General features: G+C 47.6%; 2 protein-coding genes across 2 annotated transcripts; one reads left to right on the top strand and one right to left on the bottom strand.

Annotated features, from left to right (window-relative positions):
• Positions 1-1438: 1438 nt before the first annotated feature.
• On the top strand, positions 1439-8083 carry LOC147971998 (uncharacterized). The gene is made up of 3 exons (XM_087524198.1): positions 1439-1774; positions 3746-3959; positions 7965-8083. The coding sequence occupies exons 1-3, from the start codon at positions 1439-1441 to the stop codon at positions 8081-8083; spliced, it is 669 nt and encodes a 222-aa protein (XP_087380324.1).
• A 5974-nt stretch (positions 8084-14057) lies between these two features.
• On the bottom strand, positions 14058-18596 carry LOC125530574 (3-hydroxy-3-methylglutaryl-coenzyme A reductase 3). Its single transcript, XM_048694953.2, has 4 exons — positions 17590-18596; positions 17225-17406; positions 15631-15977; positions 14058-14864 (listed from the first exon to the last, which is right to left on the bottom strand). The coding sequence occupies exons 1-4, from the start codon at positions 18501-18503 to the stop codon at positions 14619-14621; spliced, it is 1689 nt and encodes a 562-aa protein (XP_048550910.1). The 5' UTR covers positions 18504-18596; the 3' UTR covers positions 14058-14618.
• Between the last annotated feature and the right edge of the window lie 1305 nt (positions 18597-19901).

Genomic DNA, 19901 nt, shown 5'->3' with positions numbered 1-19901 from the left:
AACATGTGCTTTTATGAGAAGCACAATTCTGCGTCTGTGAGAAGCACAATTGTGCTTCCATGAGAATTGCAACCTTGTTTACACGAAAAGCACAACATTTATTTCCCCAAAAAATAGAGAAAAACACAACCTATTCCTCCCCTCCCCCCACAAACAAAAAAATGAAAACGATAACTATGCTTCCGGGCTCCAGTTTGTTTCTTTTGTTATTCTTTTTTTATGCCATTTTTTTCCTATATTACTTGTTTTCAATTTTACATGATTTTTGGGTTGAAAGATATTAAGATGGGATCTACTTTTGGCGATCTTGTGACACGAGAAATCTAACGGTGAAAACAACAGAGGTATTTAGACGCACGGTTCAAGACATAAAACGTCTTTAATAAAAATGAATCTATGGAAAAAAAAACATCGATCCACTGTCAGCGGCTAAGAAGGTGGCGAGTGACCTTTGCAAGAGGTAACTTAACTAGTGATTGTGAATTGTCGAGAAAACGCACAGACGGGCCACACTACCGAACGACTGGGTAGGCCCAATTAGATAACTTACAAAGACATGATTCCATTTTCCATTTTTGCTACTTTTAGGTTTTAGAAACCATCTAGAATCTTCCGGTCTGACTTATTTGTTCTTCTTTTTCTCTTTGATTTTATCAGACATTTTCTTTCCTTTTCCTTTTTATCTTCTTTCACTTTCCTTTTCATTTCACCCCCCCCCCCCTTTTCAGTTTCTTTTGTAGAAAAAGAAATATCTGTGTTTCCGAAACTATTTCTTGGTATTTCAAAAAATGCTTTATTTTTTCAACAAAAATTAACGGTTCCAAAAAGTATATATATTTTAAAATGTTCAGTATTGGTGTTTCTAAAAAAATCTACATTTCATAAAATTTCATGCGTTCAAAAAGATCATATTTTCTAAAACTGTTCACTTTTTTTACAAAAATGGTTGTGGTCTCAGAGAATGTCCGTGGTTCCAAAAAATGTTCATACTTTCAATAATATGTTTATATTTTACTGAAAAAAAGAATTTGGAAAAACTTTCACATTTTAAAAAATTGTTCAAAGTGTAAAACATTGTTTTCTTTTAAAACAAAATGTTGTCAAATTTAAAATTCCTCACTTGAAGTAAATACACATTTTCTCTTTAAAAATGACAATGAAAAAATGACTAAAAATTATAGAAAAAACAACAAAAACCAGCTGGCTAGGACTGCTCCCTTGAACCTGTCGCTAGCACAGGAAAATATAGAACAACACGCCGGGTAGAGCTGTTCGCTAGAACCTTCCTCGCTAGCAGGAAAGTGTCTCATTGGGTCGGCCCATTGGCAGTCGCTCCGTGCGATCAACACACTGTTTGACGCGGAGAGCATTGAATAGGCGCTCCCTAGGAGCAACTAACGAACAGTTACCTCCCACTCCCATCGACGCGTCTTGGGCGATGCAGGCGGCGCACGGGGAATGGGCGACGCGGAGGCGCGCGGTGCGGGCGGTGTGGGCGCAACGCGCGGCGCGAGCAGCGCGGTGGCTCGCGGCACCGGCGGCGTGGGCGTTGCGCGCGGCGGAGGCGGCGCGGCTGATGCTAGCAGCTCTGGCGGTGCGAGCGATCCCGACGCGGCGGGCGACGCGCGTTGGCGGGTCTGGTTCGCTTCGGATCTCGTGTTGGCGCGGCGGATCTCGCTGGACGTCGGCGTTCTTTGGCTCTGACGAGAGGCGCTGCGCATCGTGCTTCTGGACGAGCGCGGGAAGACGGTGGACGCGCGATTCCTCCGGGAGGGTAAGTCCTTCGACATCGGCGACATCGTCGCTTTTACTTGCCAGTTTGCTCGCGTTGGTGACAGGATTCCGGCGCCGAGCACGGCCGCTGCCGGTGCAGCGAAGGATTTGACCGTGGGTCAACAGAGAGCGGACGCGCGGAGGGCCTGGAGCCGCCCCATGCATCTGACATGAGGGCCAAGGATCCTGGGGCGTGGACCGGGTAGCCATGTCTCCGAGGCTCGCCACGTGGGACAGATGAGATCCGACCGCCATGGATCCCCTAAAACTAGGGTTTCGTTGGGCGCCGCTCATATAAATCCACACCCGATTCCGCTCTCCCCCATTTTAGATCTCAGCGAGGGCCTTTCTCACTTCTGGGACGCGCCGTCGCCTCCAAAAACTAGGGTTCCTATATCCTTCGCCTGGTGGGAGGGCAAAATCCGTGGTGATCCTCGTTCCTTTGCTCAAGTTGCGAGCTCTCCACCCCACCCTGATCCGATTCGTGAGGTTAACACCATGAGAGAGGAGGGATTTGGGGCTGGGCGCCATGGTCGGGGGGCTGGGCATTTCGACCGCGGCCTGGGACGCGGTCGCAGCCTCGGCCGCAACGTGTGGAAGCGCAAGACAGATTCAGGCGGATCCTCAACTCAGAAAGCTTTTGGATCGGGGGATGCTGGATCCAGGAAGTGGGACGAGGCGGCCGGCGGCAATCTTGCTACTCCCCCTCGATTTGGGAGGTGGGCCGAAGAAGAAGGGAACACGAGCGAGCCTCGTGCGATGGAGAAGAACCCTGCATCTCCGTGTGCGCGTGATCCTCCTGCTTACGCTGGTAACAATGCCCCTCCTTCTCTCCCATGTTAGATCTGTAATCTGAATGGTCATCCTACTGCTAGATGTGCTCAAGCTATGTGTGAGCAGTGCAAGAAGAAAGGGCACCTGTCTGTGATATGCACTGAATTTTTACCTTGGGAATTTTCGCCTGCTATGTGTGGTTTTCAAAGCAAAGGGCAGGGGTTCTTCTATATTCCTGATTTCAGCGTGGATAGACAGCCTGGGGAGAGGATTTTCAATGTTGTTGTTACTATCACCGAGGGGGATGCGCTAACCAAAGACATAGAGCACGAGCTTAGTGTTTATGTGGGTCAGGGATGGCGCTGTTCTGCTAAGTTCTTTGCTCCGAACATGTTTGTGATGAGGATGCCTAACCCCAGAGAAGTTGATCGTGCTCTTTTCGTTGAACATCTTAAACTGAAAAAGTGTGGTGTGGCTGTTAAATTTTCCCCCTGGTCTAAGGATATAGACTCTGAAGGGCTCCTAGAAGTTGCTTGGGTGAGGATTGGGAGAATCCCTCCTAATAAACGCTGTGATAAAACTGTAGCTTATGTGGGGGGGCTTGTGGGTATAACCCTGGAAGTTGATATGTCTACTTTGAATCGCCCGTCTTCTGTGAGAGCTAAAATAGGATGTCGATCTGTGAAACAACTACCCAACACAGCTGAAGGGGTGTTGGGAGGGCGTTTCTATAAATTTACTTTTGAGGTGGAAGAATCCTGGTGGTTAATGCTTTTGACGAAGAGGTTGTGCGTGTTGATGCCAAAGACAACCCCTCTAAGCCTGATCAGACTCCTAAGCACAAGCGCGCTGATCAGGGGTGGATGAAGAACATTATAATTTGAAAAGTGGGGAGAAAGGGGAAACATCTGCTCGTGGGGGCAAGACCTGTCGTCTGTCTCCACAGGAGCAAGAGATGTCCATGTCTTCTGACAGTGAGGTGGACTCCTCTCTTCTCATTGAAACGATGGCTAAAGAGCACGAGCTGGCAGGAAATCATATGATCCAAGATACCTCTAAATGGTTGACAACTCTGAATCATGGTGAAACCAGTGTTTCGAGGGGGAATGGAAGTATGAGTCAGGAAATGAAGGTACAAAATTCATCTGCTATTCGTCGATCATTATCTTATGCTGCTGTGGTTTCTAACCCTGCTCAGATTGTGGAGGTGGAGGGAGATGTTGATGCAGGCTTGAAGAACAACTGTGATTATGTGGTACAACTCCCATCTTCTGAATGCAGTGATGAGATTATTCTCACTCCCCCTCTACCTCCAGAAGCAGCTCTTAAATTCAGCAAGCGTAATGTGCAGAGGATGCAGGAGAATATTGAAGCTAAAGCTATTGATCTTGCCCAGAAAAAAGACTTAGGAGGTAAACACACTGCTTGTACTAATGCTTTTGATGTTCTCTCCAATTTTGAACTGTTACATAGAGCTTCTTGCATGGGTGTGAACATACCTGATAATGATTTCTCCTGTGTGGACGTACTTAGAGAATTGGAGAGGGTTAGAGGTAATTTAGCTGATAAAAATAAGATGGATGAGAAGAACAAACCCATTGAGGATAATGGGGATGATATTTTGGTTACTAATGGATTGGGTAAATCTATCCCTATTAATCTTACCTGGCTGGACCAGGAAGAGGTTCTACATGAACAGATTTCTTTAGGTAAAAACAAAAAGAAAACTAAAAAGAAATCTGTGGTTAAGCTTCCTAGACCTGTGACTAGGATCCAAAGGAGACAAACCCCTACGGAAGAGGTGCCCCGTAGCCCTGCAAAGCCTCCTGGCAAGGCTACTCGATCTCATTTTCATAAAGCTCGTTCCAAATGAGAGGCCTCATTTGGAACTGTAGAGGGGCAGGCAAGAAAGGGATGGCCACCTGCCTCTCTGACCTGATTAGTGACCATTCCTTAGACTTTGTTGGGCTGCAGGAGACTATGAAAAAAAGTTTTCCCCTAAATGCATTAGGAGGATTGATCCTTTTGGTCTGTTTCATTGGGAATGGATCCCATCTGCTGGGAAATCTGGGGGTATCCTGAGTGGTGTGAGACATGATACTTTTGATGTTATTTCCTGTAATAAAGGCAAATATATTTTGCAAATGGTGATACGTGACAAAAAGATTAAGAAAGACTGGGGTCTCATTGTAGTGTATGGATCTGCTCATGAGGAGTTTAAGAAGGAATTTTTAGTGGAACTTGCTGCAATGTGCAGCAACATGAGTGTCCCCTACATTGTGGGAGGTGACTTTAATATTTTGCGTAACTGCAATGAGAAAAATAAGAAGATGAATAGTAGCAGATCTACCGATCTTTTTAATTCCATCATCAATGCCCTGGCTCTTAGAGAGATTTATACTAGTGGGGGTAAATATACATGGACTAACAATCAGGCGCACCCAACTCTGGAGAAACTGGACCGGATTTTGATGTCTGAAGACTGGGAAAATCTCTTCCCTATGGTTTCGGTTAGGAAATTAGTTCGAGAAATTTCTGACCATAACCCACTGCTGCTTTCTAGTGGGGAGGAAAGTAGAGAAGCTCCTAAACCTCGTGAGTTTCGTTTAATCTTGCCTGGATTAAGGATGAGAACTTCTTGCCTACTGTTAGTAGGATCTGGGCTAGAAGGGTTCAGTCTTCTGACCCTATTGATATCTTGAATATCAAACTTAAAAGATTCAAAACCTACTTCAAAGGTTGGGGATCGGATAAATATGGCCACGACAAAAAAAAAGAAGAGCTCCGGATGGAGCTGGCCATGCTAGAAGAGCTAGAAGAAGATGGTCCCTTGTCCCCTGAGCTATACAGCATCAAGGTTGATGTTAGTACTGAGCTTCATGACATATTGGTGAATGAGGAGATATATTGGCTCCAACAGTCTCATGAACGTTGGCTCTTGAAAGGGGACCTGAACATGGACTATTATCATAAAATTGCAAATGGCCGAAAGAGGAAGAACACAATCCACTCCCTTAAAGCTGGGGATGCGGAGATCGAGGGCACTGACAATCTGATTGCTCATGCCACGGAGTATTACAAAAATCTGTTCGGACCTGGGTCCGGTAATCTGTTCCACCTTGATCCTGACACTTGGTCTGTTGAGGAAAAGCTCGATGCTAGTGATAATGCTGATTTGTGCCATGAGTTCATGAAGGAAGAGATCAAGGAGGCGTTGTTCTCTATGGCACATAATAGAGCCCCTGGCCCTGACAATATTCCTGTTGAATTCTATCAGGTATGCTGGGATATCGTTAAAGATGATCTTGTGAGGCTTTTTGTGAGCTTTCATAATGGGACTTTGGATGTTCAACGTCTTAACTATGGGGTGATCACCCTTTTGCCCAAGTCTTCGGGCGCGGATAAAATCCAGCAATTTAGACCTATATGTCTCCTGAGATGTCCATATAAGCTTATTACTAAAGTTTTGGATCGGCGAGTGGAGAGGTACGCTGATAAGCTCATTAGCTCGACCCAAAATGCTTTTATCAAGGGAAGAAGCATTATGGACGGGGTGTTGTCGCTGCATGAAATTTTGAATTATACCCATGTGAAAAAGAGGGTGGGGGTCGTCTTGAAGCTCGACTTTGAGAAAGCGTGCGATAAGGTGAACTGGGAATTTTTGTTGGAATGTCATAAGCTTCGTGGTTTTAGTGACACGTGGTGCAACTGGATTAAACAGATCCTACTCAATGGTACAGTTAGTATCAAACTTAATAATCAGGTCGGTCCTTATTTCCAGAGTGCTAAGGGTGTTCGACAAGGGGATCCCCACTCCCCTTTCCTGTTTAATCTAGCTGCTGATTGTCTTGCGAAGATGATCTCCAATGCCCAAAATAATAACTTGCTGGTGGGTTTGGCTTCGGATCTTATTCCTAATGGAGTTGCGGTGCTCCAGTATGCAGACGATACTATTATCTGTCTGGAACACAATGTTGATAAGGCAGTAAACCTAAAGTTGCTGTTGTACATCTTCGAGCTTATGTCTGGTCTTAAAGTGAACTATCAGAAAAGTGAGATCTTCACTGTGGGGGGCGATGAGAGCATGGTGAAATACTATGTTGAGTTGTTTAACTGTGATGTGGGTAGCTTCCCCATCAAATACCTCGGCATGCCTGTTAGTTATTCCACACTTAGAGATTCTGATTGGGAGTTCATAGTGGCTAAATACCTTAAAAGATTCGAGGCGTGGATCAGTAATGCTGCATCCATGGGGGGCAGACTAACTTTGTTGGACTCAATTGTCACCCAAATATCCTTATATCATATGTCTATGTGGCTTATGAGCAAAACCTTCATTGAAACACTTGATAAACATAGAAGGAAATTCTTTTGGCAAGGTTGTAACAAGAAAAGGAGGTATCATTTGGTCAAATGGGGCAGAATATGTACATCTCGAGATAAAGGTGGCCTGGGAGTTAGAGATCTTCGTAAACAAAACATTAGTTTGATGGTCAAATGGTGGTGGAAACTCGAGACCCAAAATGGCCTTTGGCAAAAAATCATTCATTCCCGTTATTTGAAAAAAAAGAACTGTGGCTACGGTTGAACCCAGGTTCAATGATTCTCCGTGCTGGAAAGCCCTTCTTAAAGTTAAGGCCCTGTATATGGCTGGTAGAAAGATCAAAACGGAATCAGGAGATCTAACTAGAGTGTGGAAAGACTCTATTAATGGGTCTAGACCATTCCAGGACTGTTATCCCCTTCTGTTTGACATATGCACCGAGCAGGACTGCACTGTCGCAAAAGTCAAAGCTGTGACTCCCAACACCTTCTTTAGAAGAAGGCTTACCCCTGATCTTCAGAGGCAATGGGAGGATATGAGGAAATATATTGACAGTATACAGCTGGGAGTAGGGGGGACCAAGTATACTGGGGGCTAAATGGTAATGGTAGATTTTCTACCAAATCTATGTACAAATGGCTAGAAAACCCTCTTAGTGGCTGTCACTATAGATGGATTTGGAAGGCTAAGATCCCCCTCAAAATCAAAATTTTCCTGTGGCAGCTATCTCAGGATGTTGTCTTGAGTAGGCAAGTTATGAAGGAGAGGAGATGGCCTGGGGATCCCAAATCCTCCTTTTGTGACAATATTGAATCATCCTGCCATTTGTTTTTCACTTGTCCTGTGGCTAAAGTGGTGTGGCATTGTGTTGGGATGGCTTTAGGGATGGACCTCTGTCCAAACAGTTACTGGCAATATTTCTCCTGGTGCCACACTTTCCTTCCCTATGGGAAGAAATACTATACTGTTGGCCTGGCGGCCGTTTGCTGGGCTATCTGGTTGGCTAGAAATCGAGCCACCTTTGAGAAGAAACATATTAAGACACCGTTTGAGATTGTGTTTTCCGTGTGCTCCTTTTTGCTATATTGGGCAGGTCTTCAGCAAGGTGATGGAGTCAAAGAGCTGCGTAGTGGGGCGGCGATGGTCAGGTCAAGCACTATGAGCATGATGAAGATGTGCGAGGCGGCGAGGAGACCGATCAAGGGAGAATGATCTCGCAATCTCGCCTGCTTTCAGAGTTGCCGCTGTCGTTTCCAGCTGCTGTCCGTTTTCTATTTGGCTCTTGTGATGAGCTTTTGGCTGTAATAGACTGTAGTATTTCAGGTTGTCATTGAACTATGGTGTTGTCAGGTTTTCGTTCCATGGCGTTCGTTTCGATGTCGGGCGAACGCAGTGGGTTTCCTGGCAGTGCCCGAACTCGCTGCACCTCTTTCCCTTTTCTCCTGTTTGTTTCTCGGAACAATGTATTTCCGTTCATTTGCAATGGAAAGGGGTCATGCCCGGTTCGAAAAAAAAAACGAACAATTACCTCTTGAAGCGCTGCCGCAAGGGTCACTTTTTCGTCTTGGAAGCAGGTCATGATGTGCCCAACCACCGCCATGTGCCGCGTGCTGGCCGTTCCCTCTGGATTTTTTTTTAATTTCAATACCCTCGGGTGCAATGTTGAGACTGGGTCTCGGTTGACCAAGGTCGTTCGATTACTCCGGCGATGCTTCAAGCTGGGTTGTCCCTCCCGCTGTCATGCCCTGCGAGCTCTACCCTTGTGATCGCTGTGCTTGGGTCGTGATGAGCTTTCTCATCAATCAACTGTCTCCAAGGGTTCTTGGAGTGACTCCCTTCTCTTCCTCTTATGTGTTGTTTGGTGTGTGTATGTGTGTGTGTTCTTTTCCTTCTTCTCCCATGTAGCCCTGTTAATTCTGGTTCATTTGAACCCATCTTGTAGAGGCTGTAAGCCTCATAGGCAACTATGAATGAAAAAAATTCGGCTGGGGATCCGTCCCCCCCCCCCCCGGTGACCATTCAAAAAAATACGTGTTTTCGGGTTTTAGATGTTCTTTTTGGTTTGGTTTTTTGATTTTTGCCTGGTTTTTCTTGGATTTTGGTATCTTTGTTTTCTTTAGAAACAATATTTTCTGCAAGAGGCACAACATGTGCTTCCGCAAGAAGAATGTGCTTCTCGAAAAAAGAAAAAGCACACCATGTGCTTTAATAAGAAGCACGACCTGTAATTTCATCAGAAGCACAACCAATGCTTCCACAAGAAGTACTGATTTGTATCCGCGAGACGCATCTTGAAAAGGAAAAGGCACAGTTATGCATCCTCAAAAAGAAGTGAAAAGCTCAACATGGGATTCCACGAGAAGCATAGTTATGCTTCGCTAGAAGCACAACCTGTTCTTCCCTGGAAGAAAAAAAAAGGAAAAAACACAGCATGTGCTTCTGAAAAAGGTGCAAACCGCGACCCTGCTTCCGGGCTCTGAGTTTTTTTTCTAGTTTTGTTGTTGCCGTTTTCTTTCTTTTTTCTGTTTTTATTTATTTTTCCCTTTTTGGTGATTTTTTTGTCGGAACCTATTGACAATCTAGTTTCAAAGATCTCAACGCGATAAATCCAATGATGAAAACGCTTCATCGTTTGGACGTATGATTCAAAAGAGAAAACATTTCAAATAAACAAATTTATGAAAAAAAGAGAGAGAAAAGTGGGTCACCTGTCAGCACCTAAGAAAGTGATGAGTGACCTTTGCAAGGAATAACTCTTAACTAATGATTTCGGCGCTCCCCTCGTTACCTCGCTATCCATCAGCCTATGCGCCAAACAGGATCCCCCGTTGCATTTATTCCCCTAACAAATAGGAAGAAAAGGAAAATGGGCCGGTTGTTGATGGGCTCTGTGGCACCGGAAAAGCAAAGAAATAGGGGTCAGTTTGGTTCGAGGCCTGGCCCTTATGCCTGGCAAAAAGTAATGCCTGGATGTCGCCTGAGAAGTTGAAGAATTCTGCCTGCCCAGGCTTGCCTGGTTCATATGCGTTTGATGGATAGTCGCCGTACTATAATACTCCCTTCGTCCAAAAATACTTGTCATCAAAATGGATAAAAAGAGATGTATTTAGAACTAAAATATGTCTAGATACATCCCCTTCTATCCATTTTGATGACAAGTATTTCCTCGAGGGAATACACATTAGATAGATAAAACTCTAAACACCCATCATTTCCATGCAAAAGAAATATTAAAATAGTACCAGGCAGATGCATCAGCCCACCGGGCGTGTCAAACGGGACGCCTGGCCCAGGCTAATCATGTTGCCTGGCTGGCCATGGCAGGCTAATGGCATTGACAAGTTTTTAGGCCAGGCTACAATAAGATGATTGAGGACACCAAGCAAACAGAATTCAGGCAAGATCTCAGGCACCCTTCAGGCCAGACAATCTTGCTTAGGACATGATCCAAACATACCCTAGGTAGTACTCCCTCTGTTCGGAAATACTTATCGGAGAAATAAATGTATCTAGATATATTTTAATTCTAGATACATCCATTTTTATGCATTTCTCTGACAAGTATTTTCGGACGTAGGGAGTACTTACTGGATGCCACTCCGTCCAAAATAATTTTTTTTGCCGCCGCACATGACGGACAGCGGCGCAGTCAATGCGGTGCCACGAGGAGCGCAGCGGCGACCGGCCGTCACGCCATGTGGTGCGATTGCATGAACCGGCTGTACGTCGTTTCTGGTGGCACATGCATGCACCCTGTCGATCGGCGACCGGTCCGCCCGGAGATCGTGAAAAATCTCGTCTGCTTCTTGGGCCCGTGGATCACGAGCTTGTGTCCGGTCATCTGGTGTCCGTCCCATGCAGAGCATGGCCCCGGCAGCGATAGACGCACTCTCCGGGCTAATCACCAATGATTGATTACAGTCGATGGCGGTTAAGCTCTTGAATACTCCGGGGCCGGGGCCGGGGCCCGGAACACGTGCTGTACCGGACGAACAGATGGCTTGCGTCGCGAGGAGTCTGTCAGTGACCACATCCACAGCTAGTGCGTCGCTCGACGATCACTGTATTCTCTTCTGCTGAAGGAAATACCGTGTTCTTGGTTGGAAACCATCGGCACCCAACATGGCTTTGGTGGCCACTGCTAAGCCAAGAGTGTCATACTTGTATTTCTTATTCCTGTGAGGACCCAGCCATGAGTGCTCCCATGCTTGTGTTAGACGAGCCCTCAAAGTGACCGGACGTGTTCGTTTTGAACCTCTATTCATCCGTTCGCATAACTATATATTTTTTATTTCTCATATGTCTGTGCATGTGATTGGTGAAAATGAAAAGAGAGAAATAAAAGAATAAATAAAGAAAAAAAAGATGGTGACACGTCCTATGTGGCGGACTGACCGGGTGCGTCCTGGCACGTCGGCGAGCCCTCGTATCCTTCACATATTTAAGATGGATATGAGGGTTCGTGGACAGCCGCGTATAGGGATGATATGAGAGGTCCGGTTAGATTAACTTTTTGTTTCTCTCCCCTGTCCGCTCAGTGGTCTCCGGACAACTTGAGGAATTTGGTTGTAGATGCTCTTACAAATTTCTTTACATATAAGCAGGGCCGTATCTCTGCATGTGCAACCGGAGCAGCCGCACAGGGCCCCCAAAACTATGGGACCCCTAATTTTGCTAAGCACGTACTAATAATAAGTGGATCGCAAACTAATGAACTATGAAATGAAATTGTAAAGAGAAAAAAATAGCAGTCAACCGTGGAACCACCACCGACCGAGGCCCCACAACCAAACCTATCTCTCTGTATAACGCAAGGAGAACTCCTGAAGCAGATTACTTATCAAGTTCTACAGTGCTCTTCTCTGTCTTCCTTGAGACCTCAGTGCTCAGTGGCAAATCAAACCCCCGAATTAATTCCCTGGAAATTAACTTTACATCGTTCTTTCTCGAGTCCGTGCACCCTCTGGTATCCTAATAGCTCAAAGTTTTTCTTTTGGTGTGATGTAATCCTTTGAAACACTGTACTACTACTACCACATTGCTAAAAAAATCTATACTACTACCACAAATATACAGTGATTAATAAAAATATTTTTTATTGGCTTTATTATACAACGGGGCCTAAATTGTGATCTTGCTCCGGGGCCTAGATTTCCGGGATGCGGCCCTGCATATAAGCATACTCTGGCAGAACAAACAACAACTAAGACTATGCTGACTGTCGAGGCAACTAATTTACAGAAAAAAGCATCGAAAACAAACATGGTCACAAGGAGAAGAGATTCAGTTGAACCAAAAAACACATGGGTAAAATTATCACGGACCACATCTTCTTTACAAACGAGCCACGAACTACATCAAGGGCAACAGTAGGATGGCTTTGTTGTCGGCGTCAAAAAATTGTTCATTTTGAAGGCCGACTGATGTGCTGTCCATTGGCTTTATTGCTGTCGTTAGGAACATGTTTATTTTAAAGGTTGACTAGTGTGCTGGTTGTTTGTTGCCGACGTGAAATTAGGGGGCGACATTCTGTAGGCCGCTGACTTTGTTGCCGGCCGCATGAACCGCGGCCGATGGCATTAGCTACATCTTTTGTTGCTTTCAAAAATTTCCATGCAGGTGAACAGGATGCCGTCGTGCGTGGGCAAAAATCCGGATGGACGCTGCCCCATTACCACTCTCAAATGGACAAAATCTGAATAAAACGGACGTCCATCCGTTGGAGTTGCCCTTAGATCATCTACAAGCAGATATGTCAAATATGGTCCCTCAAACGCCCGCGGAGCAGTGACCGTACATGTCTCAAATTTCAATTGTTGCATCCGAACATCTCATACTAGATTCCTAAATTCATACAAGGACATGCAAACAAAATAACCTACATACTACGTTGATCATCTAGCTACTCATCGTCGGAGATGTCGACGATCTCCGTGCCCGGCTCCGGTAGGATTGTCGGCGGCTGCAGCTCTGGCTCCTTTTCTGACGCCTCCGGCTGCTCCGCTCCGGCCTTCTTCATCTCTATCTTCGTGTCGAGTTCGGCGAAGAGCGCGTCCGACGCCGCCTGCTCCTGCCGGAGGAATGGCCGGTTGGCCTCCACATAGGCCTCATCCTGGATGGACTCCAGGATGGCTTGCTGCTCCGCCATCTCGTTGGACCGGGCGACGGCGAAATCCGCCTCCGCCTGCTCCATGTTGAAGCCCGACAGCTATTCCTCCGCCTCATCCACCTTCATCGGAGCAGCTCCTCCTCCTCCTTCCCCCTGCTCCTCCTCCTCCGGCTCCAGCGAGTCCGGAGGCAGCTCGGCAGCGATGCGGGCTGCGCGCGCGGCTTGTCTCGCCCGGCTCTCCTGCTTGATCTCGGTGCGGCGCTCCCGTAGTAGGTGATCTTCCTCCGGGCCATGGTGGACCACCAGAGCGTGGGCGGAGCACCGAAGCGGGAGAGGAAGGTGGACGGGCTCGGACTAGTGGTGCGGAGAAGGGGGGTGTGGATGGACTAGGGTTGCGGGACTCCAGCTGGGTTAAATAGACAGATTTACTCTCGGGCGGCGAGCAGGAACAGGGCCATGCGGCGACGAAGAAGGCGTCCGTCGAACCGTCGGGTTTCGAGGCGAGTCCTCCTGGGACCCCTTCATCTATCCTACATGACGGGTGTGTCCAAACATTCCCATATCCGCCTTATATTTGAGATGATATGAAGGATGTTGATCAGCTGGGCATTTTAAGCTCATTTGAAGGGGCCGTCTGGGTTAAAAAAACATGACCAGGCAGCCGGACCGGATGTATAAGACCGGTTTGGGGGGTGCCCGGCCATAGGTCCATGACTTCAACCAAACACACGGGCCCGGAGCACGTGCTGTACCGGACGAATAGATGACTTGCGGTGTGAGGAGTCTGTTTGTGACCACAATCACGATAACCGTGTACCCTCTTTCTGCTCAAGTATATACGTGCTCCTCCTTGGAAACCATCGGTATCCGACATGGCTTTGGTGGCGACTGCTAAGCCAAGAGTGTCAAGTATTTATTTTCCTGTCAGGACCTAGCCATGAGTGCTGCCATGCTTGTTTGACTAATTTCTTAACATATACTCTGACAGAACACACAACAGCTGGGACTCTGCCGAGGCGATTAATTTACAGAAAAAAGCATGGAAAACAAACACGGTCACGAGGAGAACGGATTCAGTTGAACCAAAAAACAAACGGGTAAAATTATCACGGACCACAACTTCTTTACAAGCGAGCCACCAACTACACCAAGGGCAACAGGTAGGGTAGAAAGATCAAACAGACGAAACTGAATTAGTTACAATGTTACTACTACAAGCATTCCTGGAGGCAGTAACAGAAAGGAACAGAAACAGGGTAATGTAAGCTTTGGACAAAAACAACGAAGGTGTCAGAAGATTCAAGACGGGCAAAACAAGACGCGCACTGGGCGGCTGCTGTGCGGGACAACATCAAGAAAATAAAAATAGGCCACATCCAGGGTGGAAGCACAGGGTGGTAAATACAGCTGCTCTCTTCTCCTCCTGGTAAACCATGACCGATCTCCAGACAAACTGTTCATCCGACGGGGTTTCCCTTTTCACCTCCTGAGCATTGCCATGCCATTCCACGCAAGGAATCAACTTTCCTTCCTTGGCTGTCCACTCCCACGAAGGTGAAGGGGGGATTTATATATCCGGCGAACATTTCGTTTTGTCCATTTGCTTCTGGCAAGGGCCCAAGTTGTGATGCACGCGCTTCAGCAAGCGGCGGAATTGGACATATCCTTCCTGGATCTGTTGTATTTCATGTGGCTCTGGACCAGATGGCCGGCTGCCTGAGCAGAGATGAGGGACAGCTCGCCAGCCAGGACCGCACCAGCCACCACCGTGGCGAGCAGCCTAGCATTCGATCCCGGGGATTCCCTGTTGGCGCCTTTGACGCCCAGTAGGTCCAAGCAGGCCGACTGTGAGGCCAGCTGCGTGCCTCCACCAACTGTGCCCACCTGCATTTCGATCATCACAACACACCCATCAGCTCATATCATATATATATCGTAGTTGGTGCTGAAGGTTAGGTGTATGATGATAATTAACCCAATTATGTACAGGGCGATGGATGCCTTTCTCGACAATAATAGCAAACACGACGTTACAGATTAAGCCACTAATAAAACAGATAACTGCCGGTCTAGCCTGAGCTGGCTGATGACGAAAACAATAGCGAGAAGGCGAACAGCAAACGAAAGGAATAGTAGTTTAGAAAACCAGATGGTGTGGAGAACAATGTCCCACAAAGGAATAATAAAATTGGCATTTTGGCATATAAAGAACTTATTCTAAAGAACAAGCAAGCATAGTTGAACATGCCATCTATATCGTGCTTCATGACAACAGAATCAAGCCCTATGCATGACAGCGTTATTTTAAAATCTCCAGGTAACCTAACAAAGGGATAATTTAAACTCACTAACATACATGTATATGTTTGCAATTAAATGGGTGGGACCATTATAGGATCAACAGCATGATAGATGATACCAAGATATTGATATTTGTTAATAGTTTCCTATTCACATAACAGGATGCCATCTAATTGATTGAATAATCAATGGTTCTTCACAAAGGACCAGGGTCTGAAGTGCAAAATTCATCAATCCGTGGATAACAAAATAAGGGGATGACTGACAATCAACATAAACTCCAGACTTGTCACTTAAAAAAGAATATGAAGAGCATGATTCCATCATGAAGAAAAATATTGCTTCGTACCTCAATGGATGGCATAGTAACGGAGATGTGAAGGTCTCTGCCACCATTTACAGCTTCCAACATCGTGATACACTGTGAGCTCTCAACATTTTGTGCAGGATCCTGACCAGTGGCAATGAAGATAGCTGATACAATGTTGCTTGCGTGGGCATTGAAACCCCCAAGAGCTCCAGCAACAGCTGAACCAGCAAGGTTCTTGATCACATTCAACTCGACGAGTGACTGAACGTTGGTCTTGAGAACCTTCTCCACAACGTCCTCTCTGATTATTGCCTCGCAAACCACAGACTTACCACGCCCCTCAATCCAATTTACAGCAGCTGATTTCTTGTCAGAACAAAAATTGCCTGTTGTTTATGGAAGTTTAGTTAGGAAATTATGTAGCGCCAAAGATATGTGAAAAAGCTAGATGCATACCACTATACTAAGTATAAATGTACTGCTATGAATACGGTGCATATCTGGTGTTAATCAGCAACAACTGTAAGTAGTTTTCAATATCTATAAACCACTTGAGATTTTTACAGATTGGAACATCGCTCTATGACTGTACTGTGCAAAATTCGGCGACTGGTATTACTTGTGTCATGACAAAACATGAGTAAGACATAATAGGGAAGACAAGGATGAGGTGGCCTTGTCCAAATTTCCTTGTGTGAATTTTCGTCCTCTCTCGAAAGTACTAAGAGCTGGCAGCAAGCTGGAGAGATCGGACAAAAAGGTAGCCCAACTACTACAAATGAAAACAACTGGAGTCCACGTCAGTTTGGATCGAGAGCTGACACCAAAGGGATATCCAATTAAAATAACAACCGAGGCTCATCTGCCGCTTTCTATTGCATAACAAGTAAATCCAACTAAAACACCTTAAACATCTATCATGCCAGTTGCTTCATTCATCAACTCTCTGAGTTTGAATATTTGCAGAATGGGATTTAATTAAGAGAATCTGCTGTGCTCTTATTCTTTGATACCATCATCTAACCATTCATCAACTATAAAATTATCCAAAATGTTATAGAACTGAGGTCACGTTCTTAAGCAATCAGAGCTAACGCCCTGAGGCAAGTTGGATCCTGCACACAAATCCTAAAGTGTTCGCTCCCACGCACCCCTCTGGGCGAACTACGAAGCTGGTGGCAAAAATGAGCGAACACATTCCGGATGGCAATTTCAGTTTTTAGAGCATGGCAATTTTCAGCTTTCCATTGAGGTAGCATGGCAATTTCCTTCGGTCAACATGACAATATTTCTGAGCATGGCAATTTTTACTTCAGAACATGGCAAGCCCTTTACAACAGCACGGCAATTTTATCTGTTTTCGCATGACAATTCTGAAGCATTCAATGGAAGTGTTTTTTCTTTTTGCGGTCGAACTTTTTAGTTTGTTCCACCCTGCCTGGGGGAATGATCGTTTCGCTCGGGTTACCCCTGACCTGACGTCAGACGTATGTTGGCGTCCAAAATTATTAGAAGGCTCTGATAAGTCATAACTAGCCACCATAATAATAATAATAATAATCTATCAATGGTACAACATCATTCACGATCGAAGAAAGCAAAAACAAACTTATTTATAAACGTGCGAAAATACCTGAGATGCTGACGACATCCATATCAGGGAAATCCTCCTCTAGATAGTCCAGCACATGTTGCACGCCCTTGGAGATCATGTTCATCCCCATGGCATCACCAGTGCTGCAGGTGAACCTCATGTACAGGTTCCTCCCTGCCAACGCGCATTTGACCCCCTGCAGCCTTCCAAACCTCGTTGATCTGCACAAACGAAGCATTTTGGGTTAAAAAGGAAACATCGCTGATTTGATTGATGGACAGTGATGTGGCACATAAACATATCGTCAAACACAAGAGACGTCGTAGCTTAATGACATTTGTCGTGCGAGCGGAGCATGGGCTGAATATGACAGATAAAAGGGGCACTAATCTAGTCTGTTATACCTGCTAAAGACCACAGACAGAGTGTCGAAATTGTCCGGGTTCTCCAAGAACCTCATGAGCTCGGCGGCGCGGCGGGCGGTTGGGAACCTGGCGACGGGGGCGCGGCTCATCCCGTCACGGAACACGACGCTGGAGGCACCGCCAGACTCGGCAATGGCCTTGCATCCACGGTTGGTGCTGGCGACGAGGCAGCCCTCGGTGGTGGCCATCGGGACGTAGAGCCGGCGGCCGTCGAGGAGGAGCGGCCCGACGACGCCCACGGGCAGCTGCACGTACCCGACGGGCATCTCGCAGCACTGGCCGAGAATGGACGCGTAGTCGAAGCCGTCGAGCGGGAGGCCGTTGATCTCCCTCCCCGTGATCCGGCGCAGCGACTCGCGGCGGATCCCGGCGGCCCGGCGGCAGTCGCCCAACTTCGTCTCCAGAACGTACGAGGGGATCTTCCCGGCAACGACCTGGGAAACGATCTCCTCGTCCTCCTCCGGCATTACCTCGGGCGCGGGGCCGGCGCTCTGCAGCAGCGCACACTGCGCGGGAACCGCGGGGGCGGGGGCGGGCTTGGGCTGGGCGGAGGCGATGAGGAAGTCCTCGTCCTCGTCGTCGCTGTTGGAGACGACGGACTGGACGAAAGCGATGCCGAAGAAGCTGAGGAGGTAGATGAGCGAGGCGACGAGGCCGCAGATGGCGAAGATCTCGGTGAGCCCCACGACGTGGAGCGGCGTGGAGGAGCGGATCTTCTCGCGCCAGCGGCGCATCAGGTAGGCGAGCGAGGCGGCGAAGAGCGCGGAGAAGATGAGGTTGGTGTGGCGGATCGGCAGCGGCAGCGCGTCGCCGGCCTGCACCCTCGCCCCCCTCCCCTCCCCGGGGCGCGCGCCCCCGCGCGGCGGCGTCGCGCGGCGAACCTCCACGGCCATGGCGGGCGGCGGCGCTGGGCTCGTCGGCGTCCGGAGCGGGCGAGTCGTGGGGAGGGGGGGTTTGGGCTGCGAGATTGGGGAAAGATCGGGCCGGCCGGGCGGTTTAATATACTGGCCTCGCCCCGCAACGAAAAAAAAAGCCTCGCCACGTACCGGCGCTGACAGGCTGGGCCCACTGCCAGCCGCGCGGCTTCGGGGCCCGCGGCCCAGGGTGTCTCTTGTTTTTTGTTCTCAAGTGGGTCGGGTCTCCGGTCTCGGGTGTTCCCTCGTGTCTTTTCTCTTGGGTTTCCTTTCTGCTTCCAGTGACTCCGCTGCCGTGTGTTTGGCCGCTGCAATGTCGCGTTGGCACGGTACGTGGTATGGCATCGTAAACCGCGGGCTGTGTCGCGGGGCGCACGTCGGGCGGGGTGGTAGGTACCCATGCCGCTACGTGCCCCGATCCCTTGCGCGCACGCGACGTCCCTAAAGAGCTTTCTCGTTCAAAACCCAGGCGTCGAGATATGTGGCATTTTAAACGCTGGATGCGGTGCTGCATTTTCTAAGCGTCCCTTCATTTCAAATTATAAGATGCTTTGGTTTTTTTTCCTGAGTTGGATGCAAGTAGACGCGTTTTTATGTGTCTGTTCACTCGTATAAGTATGTATAGCCAGTATTAAATGTTGGAATTTTGCTAGTAGGCCTTTGGCCTAAAGCCCAACTAAAATTCTAAAATTCTCTTGGCCCATTCATGCACACATGTGAGTGGAGTGAGTGAGACTAAAGCTTAGTCCCACCCCGAAAGTTGAGAGAGAGTTGCACCTCTTTATAAGGTGAGTTCTTCTACCACTTGTATGAGCATGAGAAGAGGAGACGCGACATTGCAGCGGCCAAACACATTGCGCTCCTCCTCCTCGCTCGCCGCGTCGCGGGTTGCGGGATTGAGCCGAGGACAGAGCTATGCACGTTGTCTATATTTTTGCTGCTCGGGGAAAATTGATGAGTCATTAATTAATAATTAACGGACGTGTTAATTGCTAAACCGTTTCCGATTCTTTTGGATCGTGACGACTCGAATGTGGGGTTTACTCCCACGACCTACCCGGCCCGCACTATATATTCAGGCAGACGTCTACCCTAGCCGCTGCCGCTTCGTATGGTTTCTCACCACCGTTCCAGATCATTGCGCCGCCAAGCAAGTCTTCTCCATCCCTCCTTTCGGTGTGCACCGGGAGAAGGGACAGCAGGCCTCCGGAACCCCGCATCTCGTGATCCTGTACGGGAGATGGGGCGATCAGGTTTTTGGGAAGCGCACTCGCGCGACTGCTGGCAGCGACGACTTCGCGAACGACGACTTCTTCCCCGACCTCGGCAACCTCATCCTCGACGACATGGGCGACAACGTCAACGCCGGCGGTGCTG

This window comes from Triticum urartu, chromosome 5A (assembly GCF_056163025.1).
Source record: "Triticum urartu cultivar PI428250 chromosome 5A, HENAU_Tu73, whole genome shotgun sequence".
Classification (NCBI taxonomy): domain Eukaryota; kingdom Viridiplantae; phylum Streptophyta; class Magnoliopsida; order Poales; family Poaceae; genus Triticum; species Triticum urartu.
The sequence above is the reverse complement of the archived record's forward strand: the minus strand, read 5'-3'. Positions and strand labels throughout refer to the sequence as shown.

Excerpts from the sequence above, each read along its gene's own strand:
- LOC125530574 (XM_048694953.2), bottom strand. The coding sequence starts at position 18,503 with ATGGCCGTGGAGGTTCGCCGCGCGACGCCGCCGCGCGGGGGCGCGCGC. Across the intron at positions 17,407-17,589 it reads CTGTCTGTGGTCTTTAGCAG|ATCAACGAGGTTTGGAAGGC; the intron begins GTATAACAGACT and ends TCGTTTGTGCAG. Across the intron at positions 15,978-17,224 it reads GGATGTCGTCAGCATCTCAG|GCAATTTTTGTTCTGACAAG; the intron begins GTATTTTCGCAC and ends CATAAACAACAG.
- LOC147971998 (XM_087524198.1), top strand. The coding sequence starts at position 1,439 with ATGCAGGCGGCGCACGGGGAATGGGCGACGCGGAGGCGCGCGGTGCGG. Across the intron at positions 1,775-3,745 it reads CGCGCGATTCCTCCGGGAGG|ATTGTGGAGGTGGAGGGAGA; the intron begins GTAAGTCCTTCG and ends AACCCTGCTCAG. Across the intron at positions 3,960-7,964 it reads CCAGAAAAAAGACTTAGGAG|GTCTTCAGCAAGGTGATGGA; the intron begins GTAAACACACTG and ends TATATTGGGCAG.